The following is a 16421-nucleotide window of genomic DNA, read 5'->3' on the forward strand; positions in this document are numbered from 1 at the left end:
GTAAGGATAAGCTGATTAATGTTTAACAAAAAGCTTCCCCACCCAAATTTGTGCATAACACACTTTTCCATCTAATCTCCATTAACATTTTCTTCTTCACTTTCTTAAATCCAGACAATCAATATATCAATAAATCAATCCCTGATTTGTAGCACTAGCCATTTCCCATGGTATATAGTAAATGTAACTCTGTAAGTATCTAGTAAGGTCCATCCAGCAGCTTCTCTGAGGATCCAGGGTCTCTCTGCCTAGATGTGATGACCTGGTCAGAATAATGAGATGAGAAACACTGTGTATTCAACCCATGTATGCAGGCATCACACACAGGGACCTGCCATAATGCCGTGGTTTGTTTATTATATAGGTTTTCAGGTACATGCACACAATCAATTCTCTGCAGTTTGAGTGGATATTATTGAATCACCTAAACAACACTCTTGTGATATTACTACAACAAAGAATTCTGTGATCATTTACTGCATTTCTACAACACTCTGTGATAGATATGATTAATGTGAATAAAGCCATTTGTAGGTTTGTACCCCTTGACCTGCTAAGAGGAACATTGGGCTTTTGGTCAGCTTTCACTATCAATCACAATTGCTTGGGAGATGAATAACAAAACATCTTCATATCTAGGTGTGAGGACTTAAAGCAGACCAGTTTTGGGGTTTTCCTTAATTTACAAGTTCTGTTTTTCTTGTGTTACTTTGAAGTGCCTAGCAATACTGCTTGGCTTCTGTTCATCAATAACTGTAGGGAAAGATTTATTATGTTCCTCAAGCATTTGGCCAGTGTTTATTGAAAGGCCTTGAAGCATGTCTTGTGCTTGAGAAAGGAGGGGTTGTGTGCAATAATCTTTGGGCTTATATTCTGTAATTGCAATTTTGGGGGGTACTAATCTAGGGGGATTAAAGTGGGGCATATATTTATTGATCCTATAAGTATTTGCTCTCATATTATTTCTCCTGTATTGGGGAGAGAATAGTAATCATAGCAAGTCCATTATTGGGGGAAGTTGGGGAGAGAAGTCACAGAGAGGGGGTTAGTGGGGAGCTCTCATATGGGGGTCTGCTTTGAAGACCCCTTTTCCCCAGACTGTGACCTTGTCAGTCATTCAGGGTATGATGGCCCCCAGCAAGTATCTACTGAAATATTATTAAGTGAATTATTCTAGTTTTTACTTTCTTAAAAAAAAAAAAATTGGTCCTGGTAGCAGTATGTTTTATAATCTTACCCGGCTCTTTTCTTTTTTGTGTTCTTGGTGAAGTGCTTGAACTCTGGAAGTCCACTTACTTTCCTACAAAACAATTAAACAACATTAAAGCTGTATTATTGCATCTGCCTTTGAAAAAAATCTATTCACAAAGATTTTCTTTTTAGCTGAAAGCTATTATGAATTGTCTCAAATTATGAGTGAATTTTGTCTAAAGCAGCTCCATTACATGTTTAGGCCTTGTACTTTTTAGACTTAAAGGAGGAAGAGGCTAGTGTCTGGGGGAATTTAATTATTATTAATATTATTATTATTGTCTAGTAAAGAGATAAGGCTTCCCTTCCTTCCTTTTCTTTTTCTTTCATCTCTCCCTTCTTCCTTTTCTTCCCTACCTTCTCCCTCTTTCTTTCCTTCCTATTTTTCTCCCTTCTCTCTTTCCCTGTTGAGTGAAGGAAAGTTCACTCAGGTGGTTTGGGAAGGCAGATCTAATTAATATCCAAAAAGGTTTCTTCTGCTACTGTCTCAAACCCCAACCCCAATTCTCCAGTGGTTGTAGATCTCACTCAACCTTGTAGATTAAGAGTTCTTAAATCAGGAAAGTTATTAGAATTTTTCAGTTAAGGTAGTTAAGGGCATTTAAATTAACAAAGTTAAAAATACTTAAATTAGATGCTCTTAAGTCAGAGAAATTAAGAGATCTTAAATCAGAGAAGTTAAGAGCATTTGTGTCAGAGAAGCAAGGAGCTCATAGTCAGGGCAATTAATAATTGAGCACTTAAGTGAATATGGTTAAATATACTTAATATAAATATACTTGAGTGAGGGAAGTTAATTGTATACAAATCTGGGGGCTCATTCAAATAAATGAAGTTAAGAGCACTTAAGTGAAAGAAGTTAAGAGTTAAGCAAGGGTTAAGGTTCAGGACAGAAAGAGAAGAAATTTTTGTCTGTTATTAATAAGACCTGCAGGTTAGCCTGGCTTCCCTAGGTCTATACTTTAGTTTAAGATTCTTTTCTCTCCATAAGAATTTGATCCCATTGAATGGTCAGTAGCAACAGCAGTAGCAGTAGCTCAATCCACGCCTTGTGCTTTCTAGGCTTAAGGGGAAGAAATGGATAATGTTTGAGAGAGAAGTCATTCATATTGTCTAGTGAGCAGATAACACTTCCTTTCCATCTTCCTTTCCTTCACTTTCTTTCTTTTTTCCTCCCTCCTTCCTTTCTTCCTTCTTTCCCATCTATCCCTGTTGAGTAAAGGACAGCCCCTAAGATATCTCTGGAACTCAGCCCTAATGAACCCCTAATCCTAATTAATTCCAAACCCTGACCCTAACTCCCTAATGATGGCAGATCTAAGTCTTGGGGACAAATTTGAGATCCTTGGGTTTCTCCTTCCAAGTCTATGGCTGACCAGAATCTTGAAATTCCAGATTTCCCCCAAAGACAAAGGATTCCAGGGTAGCCAAATCAGTCCTCCATGTAAGAGAAGTATCGCCTGGAGAGGAGGATGCTAAGGGGCTATCAGAACACAGGAGGCAAGTGGAGACCTTTTAGGGCATTGGAGTGTGAATTTCTGGGTGCCTTATTTCCTTCCCCCTCCCTCATTTTCCTCCTCCTATATAGCCAGTAGCAGCTGATGCCTACTACAGACTGTAGTCAATAATGCAGACTTCCTACTTCTTATGATCTGCAGATAAGAGGACCTGGTTTTATCTCTTAGCTTCAGGCAGGTAAAAGTCCAAATTCTCCGGCACTGGATCAGAAATCCCCCTTGCCCCAGCCCAATCCCAGCCCATTCTCTTTATTTTGTCTCATCTCAATAATGGATAATCTCATTGCCTACTGGGTTTAAACTTCATTTCTTCATCAGACATAGAGCCTTAGACCCCAAGACATAAGTATTTGGCTGAAGTCACTGAGTAAGCTGGTATTGCTGTTAGGGAAGAGCATTTGTTATTGAAGGGGCATTAGTTGAAATTCCCTCTCTGATGCTTCTTCCCTTTGGCACCTTGGACAAGTCCACCTCCCTGGGACTTATTTTCTGCATTTTTCCATGGTGAAAGGCGGTCTAGTATTCTTCAAGCTTATTTCCAACTCTAGACCACAGGTACTCCTCTCTTGCACTATCCACAAAATTATAAATGGGAAGAGGAGATAAGGCAGAAATATATCCAAAAAATATATGAGGATCTGGCTAGGCAATGGGTCTCATGAATCAGAACAACTCAATAACAAGTCCAATGCTTTCATTTTGCACATGAAAAAACTGAAGTTCAAGTGGGATTAATTATCTCATGATGTCTGAGGAAAGATCTAAAACCTTCTGTTTCTACTTCACTTGGCTCTTGCCCCACTAAGCATCCCCATTAAAGAAATCAAAGATCTTTCCAAATATAGAGAAAGTTTTGCATAAGATACGTACCTGATTATCAAGAAGCTGCATCACATTTTGGAAATCCTGTGGATATGGAGGTCTGTCTTCTTTAGACTCGTGAGCATCTTTTAAAGTACCTATGTTGGATTTTATCTGCAAATTGGACTTCTGTATCTCTAACAATTGCTATCAGAAGGAAACAATTTAATAGCACAGATACATAAATTGCTCATACACCTGTAAGATTATAATTAAAAGTCCCACTTGGAAAGGCATAACTATATTTTAATATGTTTATTTTGGATGATAATGAAAACTGTCCACTGAAGCATTTCACTTCCAGAAATATACCTAGACACACTTGGAATCCCAGTTAAGGAGGATTAGTAGAGAAAAGAATCCCACTGAAAACATAAATTTCCTCTTTCCTGAGGAGGAGCTTACTGAGACTCTGCTTGAATATCTAGCGGTTAGTGATATAAAGATGTATTTTTTTCCATTCAAACCCATGTACTCCCATAAATCTATGACTTTAGGTCAATAATGTCTGCTTTAAAGGATAAACATTAAGGCAATATATAAAGTTAAAAACTGATGAAGACTCAAAAAACAATTCTTAAAATCAAGCATAATCACATTTAGTCATTTAGAAATGCTGATTTAATACTTACATGTTCTAATGCTGTATTCTTGGAAGTTAATTCTTTAAATTCCTTCATAAACATCTCTTTTACTTTCTCCATTTCATCAACTAGTTTCTCTTTTTCTTCCTCTTTCCACCTATCAAAAGACTTTAGAATTTCTTCCTCTTTTGTTTTATGGATTTCATATTCCTAAAATTCATTTAATAGAGCACATTCAAAGTTCTGGCATATAGAAAATGCAAAACTTTAAAAATTTACTGTGATGGCTTGATAGCAATTACTACCCAGTGTTAGTTATTTATATAGGTAAGAATAGGTTGTTGGTTTACAAAATTAAAAACTGTTTCAGTTAATAAAAGTTCCAACTTTTCCTGCAAATATCACCCAATCTTTATGACTCTCAAAATATGAAAATTTCCAGGGTCCCAGAAACTTGACTCTTTTATGTTCTATGCACAGGTATTTGTCATGAGTTAAATTTAACAAAAAAAGATAAACCAAGGCAAACTTCTTCAAGAAAGATATCATTTTGTTAACAGTGGCATGCTACCTGCCAATAAAAGAATTAATGGCCACCTCAGTTTCCAGCCAAAAGCCCAGAAATGATGATGCAATGCACTTTTATAAGCATAGAACAAAGAACAGAACAGAAATCACACAATGGGCTAGGGTTATGGTGGTGAGGGATCATAACTGGTTACATTAAGAGAAGTGGGCATACACATCACTGTGGGATTGGGGCCACCTCTCTCTGTCTCCAAAGAATGGTTTGTGAATTTATGGGTCCCAGTTGCATCCCTAGACCAGTGAAAATGTATCAGCATATTTACAGGCACCAGAGATTGAGATAAGATCACCTTTAATCAACAAGGAAGAGGCTAAAGATAGGACCAGGTCAGCTAGTTTAGTTCTTAAGGACAAGGTACAAGTGCCATGAAGTTTCTCAGAAACTGAAGTCACACAGAATAATGATCTCTTCTTGGCACAAAGTGATATGCAGGTGTTACTGAAATAACAATTCCCAGAGGAATAGAATGTTTTATAAGAGAAATTATTTTCTAATTTTTCTCTGGATAGCAAAACAGACATCCTCGAAGGATAGGTTGGTGGAGGCTAGTCAAGACCAGACACCTTGGTATTCACCAGCATCCCCTCAAGGATAGCTAAATTCTTTGAGGCAAGAATAAAAACAGTGATTAGAAACAGAAAAGGATTTCTAAACTTAACTCATTGCAGACCAGCTGACAAACATTAACTATAAATAGGATCAATAAATAAAGGATACAGAATAAATATAATCTTCTAAGTATCATGGGTTGAAATATCTGGTGCTCTCCACTGAAGGTAGAAGTTGACATCAAATAGGAGTATCAAGTTACGAATATATGAAGTTGACATCACATGTGCCAGTAGGAAGATTTTTCACACAAAATATTTAGGACTCTTAAAAAGAGAAATGTCTTTATCTAATATTTTGTGTCTTCTCCATCTTATATACTTTTCAGAACTTACTATGTAGTTTAACAAATGTGGAGGTAAGAAACAAGATCATGGCATAATTTAAGTCAATTAGGATGCCTACTATTTAGAAAATGGGGCAAATAATAGATAACAAACATCCTTAAGGACATTCAACTATCTAGAAAAAAAAAAAACAAGAGACAGGTAAAACATGAATGAAACCAACATGGAACTATAAATACCAAATAAGTGTTTTATGTGTAAGGATTTATTTTTCTGATTCAGTGGAGGATTGAGAGGATAACTTTTTTCTATATGGAGTAAGATATTTTATTAGCATCTAGATGGCAAAGTGGATAGAGTTCTAGGCCTGGAGTCAGAAAGACATCTACCTGAGTTCAAATATGGCCTCAGTTTCTAGCTGTGATATCCTGGGACAGTCACTTCACCCCACTTGCCTCAGTTTCCTCATCTTTAAAGTGAGCTAGGAAAGGAAATGGCAAATCACTCCAGTATCTTAGTCAAGAAAAGCCCACATTGAGTCATGAAGAGTCTGACATAACTAAAAAAAAAAAACTGAACAATGAAAGATACTCTATATCAGTGGTGTCCAACTCAAATAGAAACAGGTGCCCACAGGCAGTTGACTTAGAAAATCACAAATTCACATTATCTATGTTTATCTCATTTTTATTTATTTCATTAAATATTTCCCAGTTACTTTTTAATTTGAACCAGGCATCTCTCAGAAGTTGTGGGCCCAGATTTTGACACCTCTGTTCTACACAAGATATTAAGGAATAGCTCTGTCATTGACTTTTCATTAAAATCAAGCAAATATTTCCTAGCAAGGATAATAGACAAGGTGCTAAATAGAGGGTGATAAACAGGAGATAAGCATGTATTACCAAGTCTTGTGAATCCCTCCATCTCCTGTTCATGGCACAAAACATAGGATCATACTTTTATGGCTAGAAGAGACTTTAAAGAACATCTCAAACAACTCATCTTTGAAGTAGAAGAAACAGGATCTAAACCAAGGTCCTTCACTCCATACTCCATGTTGACTCCCCATCATATTGAGTTTCAGTAAGTTTTAAAATATTATATAAATCATCAAAATAAAATAAAGTACCTTAGAAAATCTGATCACATGAGCCTGCTGCTCAGCCTCCAATTGAGATTTGGTAAGCTGTAACTGTTCCTTCAGCATGTCAATCTCACTCTGCAACTTATCAGTCTGTGCTTTCTTCCTAAACTCTATTTGAGAGAAAATAAATTTGTAATATTTTTTAAAACACCAAATAACTAAAAATATATTGGTTCTCATCCCATCAATGAAAATAGAATCAACTGCTGTCATTTGGGAAGTATATTAATTATTGAGGCTACTTAGGGTTTTTTGTGATTTAATATTTATAAAGCCCACATCACTTTTTTTTAAAGAATACTATCTCCATCACTGGATTTAGTAGCATATTAAAGTCTCAGTTGGGATATTGTCCAATGAATGGTGGCCAAGTGGCCAGTAATGAAGGTAAGAAAACATTCAGTCACTCTGGTCCCATGGTATTTAATACCTTGGCCTCTTCACAGAGATGCCTTCTCTAGGACCAGAGGCCAAGGTCACTTCCCACTCGCAAAAGAAAAGGCTTCTTTCTGCTACCAAGACTGCAACTTCAGCCATCATCATCCATCTGGTTATCACAGGGCTCTTCCTTTTTGGGGGGAATTCTGTGAGAAATTGAGTGCCAGCAATGACCAACAGCTAGTTATTAGAAGTGCTAATGGGGCAGAAACAAATTTTTAAAAAGAGGCAATGGGGAGAGGGAAGGACCGGACAGGTATATGCATGTAAGAATCCATGTATATGTGACAATAGAAATTAATACCAGGACAGAAAAGGTGTGGAAACCAAATTGAGCTTAACAATTTTGTTCAGAAAATGAGTGCATCAATAGTTTGCTGTCTCTGTGGTTTAATCAGTGTGGCTATTTCACAGATGCATATATGAAATAACTTAAGGCATTATCTCATGTTGTTCTTGCCCATTTATTTATATGTATTCTTTGGGAAGGATTCACTCTATGAACCTGAAAGCTTTTCTCTAATATGGTAGGGGGATGTAAATATATATATATATATATATATATATATATATATATATATCTCACTTATTCTGTCTTTCATTCTCACTTCGATGCCTACCTAAATTATATTTCTAGTTATAGATGTCTTTTGTCTTTTGTGCCACTTTCCCCCTTACCTCCACCATATTCTTTTTTCCACTGATTTTGAATCTTTCGAAGATTGTGACATTTCAGGATTCATAAAAGTACAACATCAAAAGGTAGTAATAATCATACCATTCTAGCATGATCCAAACAGACTTAACTTACTGCTGGTACCCTTAAAGTATGACCATTGTTCAGTGATCAAGGAATTGGCACATTTACATGAAGGGCCAAGTCATACTTACATTGACATATTGGCTCTAGATTTAAATAGATGTAAAGAAATTACAGATTTATTAAAGGTCAGCTCATGTATTATACTCAGAGAAACAAATAAAAAAAATACCAGAGTTAGTTTCATTATGTACCCAAAGGTAATAAGAAATGATATTTCACAGGGCACTTGGCCATATACCTTACAATATAAGGAAAAGATCCACCATGATGAATGAGTATGAGGAAGAATAATATGAACATTTAAGATTTACAAAATTGTTTCCTTACAAAGACCCCCAAAATGGGTATGTCAAATATTATCATCCCCAATTTTTACAAAGAATAAACTCAGATTCAGAGAAATTAGGAGTCAGACAACTTGCCCAGGATCAAAAAGCTACTAGCTGTCAAATCTAGAATTCAAACTCATATCTTCTGTCTCCAATATCTCCATATTGGAAACCACATCTCACTAACTTTCCATAAGAAATTTAACCATTGAAATCACACCTGAAAAATTCTAATTGCAACAAATTGATACTTACATAGTTTTCATATTTTGATTTTCAGCATATATTGTCAAACTGTTTTAAAAGGTCAATAACAATTTTACTTGATTTATATGGCTTTAATATTGTGTTGTAGAATATTGGATTTTAATATTAAAGAAGCAAATCTACTTAAAACAATACCAGAAATGGCCTGAAGAATAACTGATTGAGGAACACGAAAAGTTTGTATTTATCACCATAAATTCAATATTTAAATATACTTACATTTTAAAGTAATTAAAGCCATCATAATAAGCAAACTATTGGGAGGCTATTAGCATCCTAGTTTGCTTGGAAGGTCAATTCCACTTAACAAAGAGAAGGCTAGAAATTAAACTGAAAAACTTTTGCACAATTAAAATAAATTCAGCTAAGATAAGCAGAGAAATGGTCAATTGGGGGGAAAACCCTAGGCATTAAGTATTTCTAATGGTCAAGGGACACAAATAGGCAGTTTTCACATGATGAAATCAAAACTATCAATAAGCACATGAAAAAAGTGTTCTAAACCCCTCCTGATTAGAAAAATGAAAATTAAAACCACTCTGATGTACCGCCTTATACCTAGCTGACTGGCCAATATAGCAGCAAAGGAAAGTTATAAATGTTGGAGGGGATGTGGCTAAATTGTGACACTAATACATTGCTGGTAGAGTTGTGAATTGGCTCAACCATTCTGGAGGGCAATTTGGAATTATGTCCAAAGGACTTTAAAAGAATGCTTACCCTTTGACCCAGTCATACCACTGCTGGGTTTTTACCCTAGAGAGAGAATAAGGAAAAAGATTTGTACACACATACAAATATATATTTTTATATATGTATACTCTTTGCAGTGGCAAAAAATTGGAAAATGAGGGGGTGTCCCTTGATTGGGGAACGGCTAAACAAATTGTGGTATCTGATGGTGATAGAATACTATTGTGCTAAAAGGAACAATGAACTGGAGGAATTCCATGTGAATTGGAAAGACCTCCAGGAATTGATGCAGAGTGAAAGGAACAGAACCAGGAGAACATTGTACACAGAGGTTGATATACTGTGGTACAATCGAATGTAATGGACTTCTCTACTAGCAGCAATGCAATGATCCAGGACAAATCTGAGGGACTTATAAGGAAGAACACTACCTGCATCCAGAGAAAGAACTGTGGGAGCAGAAATGCAGAAGAAAAACATATGATTGATCACATAATTGGATGGGAATATGATTGGAGTTTTAGAGTGTTAAAAGGTCGCTCTACTGAAAATATGAATAACATGGAAATAGGTTTTGAACAATGATACATGTATAACCCAGTGGTATTGCTTGTCATCCCCAGGAAGGGGATGAAAGGAGGGGGATCATGAATCATGTGTCCATGGAAAAATATTCTAAATAAAAAAAGTATTTCTGATAATGATCTGATATCCAAGATATATAAGAAACTAACACAGATATATGTCAGCCCCTTCCAAAAGACATAGCAGTCCAAAAAATAAGAACTATTAACAACTATGTGAAATTTGCTCAAAATCATAAAGAGAGCAATATATTAACTCTAAGCTTTCATCTTACACCTTGCAAATTGGCAGCAAGTTTTTAAGCTGGGATCTCCAATGTTAGGAGAGTTATGCAAAGACCAGGAAAATTAGTGGAACAATGAACTGATCCAACTATTCTAGAAAGTAAGTTGGAATTGTGCTTAGAAAGTGATTCAATAGTTCTTTGATCCAGAGATCAAACTGCTCAAAATATATTCCAAGTAGGTCAGTAATAACAAAAAGGCAGACCCTTCCATGTACTAAAATATTTATAGTAATACTTTCTGTACCAAAGAAATGGAAACAAAGGAACTAAAGAGTAGCTAAAGAGATGATGACACAAAAATGCAAGGATTTTTAACCTGGGATCTATGAGCTGGTTTTAAAAATATTTTGATGACTATATTTCAATATAACTAGTTTCCTTTATAATCCTATGTATTTTATATTGTTTATAGATACATATTTCTGAGCATAAATACATACATATATTAAAAACCTATTATTTTATATTATCCCAAATGTTATCCTAAAAAAAGATCTCAAGGTTTTTACCAGACTGCCAAAAGGGTCCATGAAACAATAAATGTTGAACCTTTGATGAAATGAAATATTACTGTGCTTTAGGAAACAATAAAAATGGAGAATACAAAGAAACATGGAAAGACTTGTATGAATTGATACAAACTAAGTGGAACCAGAAAACAATGTATATAATGACTATAACAATATAAATGGAAAGAAAACAACAGAAATTGAATGCTATGACATCCTTTTATTTGGGCAGCTAGGTGAATGAACCTAAAGTCAGGCAGACAAATTCAAATCTAGACTCAACCATTTCTTGGTTATATGATCCTAGACTAATTTCTCTCTGCCTCAATTTCCCCAATTATAAAAGGATGACAATAAAAGCTCCTACTTCCCAGAAGGATCAAAAGGGATAACATTTTTAAAAAGGAAAAAATAAAAATAAAATAAAAAGATAATATTTGTAAAATGCTTAATACAATGACTAGAACACACTAGGCACAAAATAACTGCTTGTTTCCTTCCTTCTTTCCTAAAGCTAATTGACATTAAGTGATTAAATGGAACCGGAGGTGTTATTCACTGGTCCCTAATGAGAGGATGAAAACAGCCAATAGGGGCTCAAACCAAGAACAGCAGAGAATATTCCCTTCCTCAACTCCAATCCCTTAGAGTAATATCATACAAAAATGAGGAGGAGATATAGCTAGCCTGGCTATGGAAGAGTGGGGCCAGAATGCACATTCTATCCTCATTTAATCCAATCATCCCAACTAACTACAATTTCTGATATCTCACCTCCCTTTCTCAGGCTCTACTCATAAAAAAGTCTTTACACTATACAATTCCTTTCTTCTCACTCTTTTTTAAACCCTCTGAAATCTGGCTCTTGGTTTCATTCAACTGAAATTGCTCTCTCCAAAATTAACAATTTCTTAATTGTTAAATCTAATGTTCTTCAAGATCTTCATCCTCCTTGACCTCCTTGCAAATGTGATAGTGTTGATCATTTTATCAGGGATCACTCTTCTTTCAAGTTTTCAGGACCCTGTCCTCTGTTCTCAGTGATTTCATCCTACCTGTCTTGACCACTCATATTCAATCTCCTTTGATGATTTCTCAACCGTGTTATACCAACTAACCAGGAACACCCACCAAAGGCTCCGTCCAGAGCCCTCTTCCCTTTTCCCTCTATACTAGTACTCACATGATGAACTCATCAGTTCCCATAAGTTTAATGATAATATCTATGAAGATAATTCCTAGATCTAGATACTCTGCCCAATTCTCTCTTGAGCTATGATCACACATCATCAACTACCTTTTGGGCATGTTAAACTAGATGCCTCTGGGGCATCTCAAATAAAATATCTAAAACAGATTTCATTATCTTCAAACCACTATCCTCCCTTCACCTAAATTTCCCTATTAATATGCTCCCAGGCATCCAGGTTCAGAATCTCAAGGTCATCTTCCAGTCTTGAATTCCCAGTCATCCCACATATTCAATTTGTTCCAAATCTTGTCATTTCTACCTTTACAACATCTTTTTGAGTAGATCCCCTTCTACTCTTAAAACTATTACCCTAGCTTCATTTCTCATTATCTCTCACCTGGACTATTGCAATAGGTGTTCACCTAATCTTCTTCTACTCCAGTCCATCTCCCCACTCAACAACTAAAGTGATTTTTCCTTAAAGTGTAGGTCTGACATGTCACCCCATTATTCAGTGAGCTCCAGTGGTTCCCTATAATCTCCAGGATTCAATATAAAGCATAGTTTGGCATTTATAGCTCTTCACTATAGCCTGACCCCTTCCCACTTTTTTCAGTTCTCTTACACTACTCCATACATTCTAATTTTCAGCTAAATTGGGTTTATTTGCTATATTCCTCTCACCCAGCATACCACCTCTCATCTCTGAGACCTTAGACTGGCTGTTTCCCATTCCTGGAATGCTTTACTCTACCCCTTGTTTCCCTGACTTCCTTCAGGTCTCAAATCAAATCTCACCTTCTGCAGGAGGCCTTTCCCAGTTTCCTCCCTTTCTCTTACCCTTAGCTGCAGTTATTTACAGGTGTCTCCCTCCTTATAATGTAAGGTTCTTGAGGTGATTCTGTTATTGTTCAGTTTTATTTCAATCATGTCTGACTTTTCATAACCGTATTTGAGGTTTCCTGGCAAAGATAACAGAATGGTTTGTCATTTCCTTCTCCAGCTTATTTTACAGATGAGGAAACTGAGGCAAACAGGGTTAAGTAACTCACCCAGGGTCATGTATTTAATAAGTATCTGAGGGGGCAGCTGAGTGGCTCAGTGTATTGAGAGCCAGGCCTAGAGATGGGAAGTCCTGGGTTCAAATCTGGTCTCAAACACTTCCCAGCTCTATGACCCTGGACAAGTCACTTAACCCCCATTGCCTAGCCCTTCCCACTCTTCTGCCTTGGAACCAATATACAGGATTCTAAGATAGAAGATAAGGGTTTTTAAAAATGTATCTGAGGCCAGATTTGAATTCAGGAAGATATCTTCCTGATTTCAGGACCATTGCTCTATCACTGTACCACCTAAGCTGCCCTTTCTTGAGAAGAAAGGCTATTTAAATACTTCTATTTTCAGTGCTTAGCACAGTGTCATTCTGCCTAAAGTAAATGTTCAATAATTGATTAACTGATTAATATTTTATTTTTAAAAACCTAAAATATATAATAAATTTTACATGGTAAACCTGATCAAATATCACATATGTAAGTGTGAAAACAATTTAATACTCATGAAGCTACTAAGCATTTATATAAATTACTTGAGCTACAAATTTTAGGCACAGCTACATCTTGGTTTTTTATTGCATCCAAAGCCAAATACTAATCTTAAATGCAGTAAGGCGGCTAATACACTGGACTAAAACAGTCAGAGGATTTGGATACAAGTTCCCATAACCAAGGAGCAAACATCAAAGAAGGACTCAGACTAAGTAAGGTTTCAGATGTGAAGTAATAAGATAGAAGATCAAAGAGAAAGCCACTGTGCTTCCTTTGACTCTCAGACAGGTAGTTATAGATGCTATTGTGGGTAGCTGCCAATAGAATGCAAAGAACAATCCTCCAGAAGCCTTCCTAACTCCCACCTCTGCTTAGTGCCCTCTCTCCCAAGTTAGCTTGTATTTGTATAGATATGTATCTGTACATATATACACATGTATATTTATATATTTACACACATGCGTACATATTTACTTTGTATGTATTTGCTTTCTATTAACACTGTATATATGAACATATGTACTTGTCTTCCTAAGTAGGATATAAGCTCATTGGAAGTAGTTTGTTTCATTCTTTGTAGCTATATTCTCAGTGCTCAATTCAGGGCTGGCACATAGTGGGTGCATAATAAAGTTTGTTGATTGACATCACAAAGAACCCAGAATGAGACTGAAATTTTCAGGAAAAGCCAGTGATCTGGCAGCTCACCCAGAATTGGATGTGGTAAATACAAGATCATCAATCCTGGTGTTTGGCAGAGTAACAAGATCGTGGTCAGCAGCAAGAGATCCAAATGGAATAGAAAGAATATAAATTTATCCATACACCCAGAAAAGATGGCATAGTGGATGTAGTACCAGATCTGGAATCAGGAAGATGCATCTTCCTGTATTCAAATTTGGTCTCAGATACTTACTAGCTGTGTGATCCTAGGAAAGTCACTTAACCCTGTTTACCTTAGTTTTTGCAACTGTAAAATGAACTGGAAAAGGAAATGGCAAAGGACTCCAGTAGCTGTTCTAAGAAAATCTCAAATGCAGTCACAAATCATTGGACACAACTGAAAATGAGCAACAATAACAAAAATTAATTTTGGCTGGTCTGGTTGACATATTTCCATAATCCCTCCTTCAGAGAAAACTGAGATTAGTGGATTACTTGAGGTTGGAATTCTGAGCTGCAGTAGGACTATAAGGCAATCAGGTGTCCACACAAGATGATGAGACTATCAGCAGAGGGCCATCCCAGCCTAAGGAGAAGCAAATGAGTACATGTTGGAAACAGAGTAAGTCAACGTCTCCATGACTAAAAATATTATGATCAATTACATGAGTGGCTGCTTCTTTTCCACTTGAATAAAATAGGGAGACCCAGACTCAAAAATATTTTTTAATTAAAGGAAAAGTAGATCAAAGTGGTAGATGACCATTTTTAGAAGGAAGAAGTCAAAGAAGAAGGGGCAACAGAATCTCAGAAAAAAAAAGTGGAATAATCTAAAATTTATTCCATAAGCAATAAAATACTACAGAGTTCATAAAAAGTAATGATTTTAATTGATTTTAATTTCATGAAGTTAAATAGACCAATTCCACTGTGAAAATTATCAAGGATCTTTGAAACAGCATTAACAGTGTCAAAACAATTTTTTTTCAACAAAAACAGATCAATTTAATCATCCTGTGTCATGTAAATAAATAACCAGATGCAGATGTCTTATTGAAACTTTCCACATCTCAATGAAAGTACTTCTTAAAAGGAACAATTTCTTTCTTTCTCTCTGATAGTATAAGGATCTGAAGCTTTTCACAAATTTGATATAGCTGAAAAATTATAATAGTGTTGATATATTTCATCTGATTTAAAGTAAATTCTTGTGATATTAGGGAAACTCTTAACTAAGGATACTTTGGGGGGAAATGATGAATATGAAAGTTAGTGAAATAATTCTATTTATTTCAATTAACATTTGACATCACAGTTGTAATAAACTAAATCTGACATATACATTTATAGCATAAACATATTTTTATAAAGATTCACCAGGAAGACACAATAACATGAAAAGCATTTTGTAATGCCACCATCAACCCTAATTTATTTTTATCACATTCTCTCTGGATTATCCAGTACATCTTTTCCCTGTTTCTTCTATAGTTAAATAGTATTGTCTCACTGATTTTTTTTTTCCAATGGGAGGACAGAGAATAGTTTTCTTGTTTTACAATTCACTATGGCTTAGGTATCCATGAAATGAGATATTTGGAAAAGGGCTATCAAGATTTCTCATCCTCCGGTACCTAACTAACACAATTACATAGGCAGAAGGGTGAGGCAATTGTTTTCCTGTTTTCTGCTCTCTTTCTGCAGCATCACCTTACCTTTCATCTCCCATATTACAGATTCATTTATTTTACACCAGAAAATATGAACTTATGAAGAAGAGTCAATTCTCCTATTCAGTCTAATACCAGAAACATCTTGAAACTTTCAATATGTTTTATGATCTCACCTCTGACATATATGAGTTGTATGATCATGAAAAAGTCACCTCACGCTGCTAAATCTCAACATAAATCTCTAAAACTATAGAGTTACAGACAAGTTGTGATCTGCACCAGTGAAGGGAACCCCCACATTGATGAAGTCACAGGCCTGAGGTATTCATGATCTTGATGAGATTTTAAGAAACAAACATTCCTATTGCTTAAAGAAAGAAATTTAAGAGAAATTCTATTTTACAATTTCTCTAACATATTTCCACAATTTATGATCCAAGATCAACTACCTCATTAAAGTTTATAAAGAATACAAAGAAAAAGAAGAAGAAAATGTTATTTGGTAGTGAGGGAAGAAGAAAAAGGAGAGGAATCAAGTTTTTTTTTTAAATTCCAAAAATAGTCTTCTACT

General features: G+C 35.6%; 1 protein-coding gene across 6 annotated transcripts in view; it reads right to left on the minus strand.

Annotated features, from left to right (window-relative positions):
* The window catches only part of DZIP1 (DAZ interacting zinc finger protein 1), a 108087-nt gene that overhangs the window by 71222 nt on the left and 20444 nt on the right, over positions 1-16421 (minus strand). For all 6 annotated transcript variants that reach the window (XM_056807520.1, XM_007501387.3, XM_016424967.2 and 3 more), the window contains exons 5-8: positions 6831-6955; positions 4262-4423; positions 3639-3776; positions 1238-1300 (exon numbers count right to left, since the gene is read on the minus strand). In XM_056807520.1, the coding sequence (XP_056663498.1) occupies positions 1238-1300; positions 3639-3776; positions 4262-4423; positions 6831-6955 (488 nt within the window). The remainder of the gene's footprint in view (positions 1-1237; positions 1301-3638; positions 3777-4261; positions 4424-6830; positions 6956-16421) is intronic.

The sequence above is a fragment of the Monodelphis domestica genome, chromosome 8, assembly GCF_027887165.1.
Source record: "Monodelphis domestica isolate mMonDom1 chromosome 8, mMonDom1.pri, whole genome shotgun sequence".
Classification (NCBI taxonomy): Eukaryota; Metazoa; Chordata; class Mammalia; order Didelphimorphia; family Didelphidae; genus Monodelphis; species Monodelphis domestica.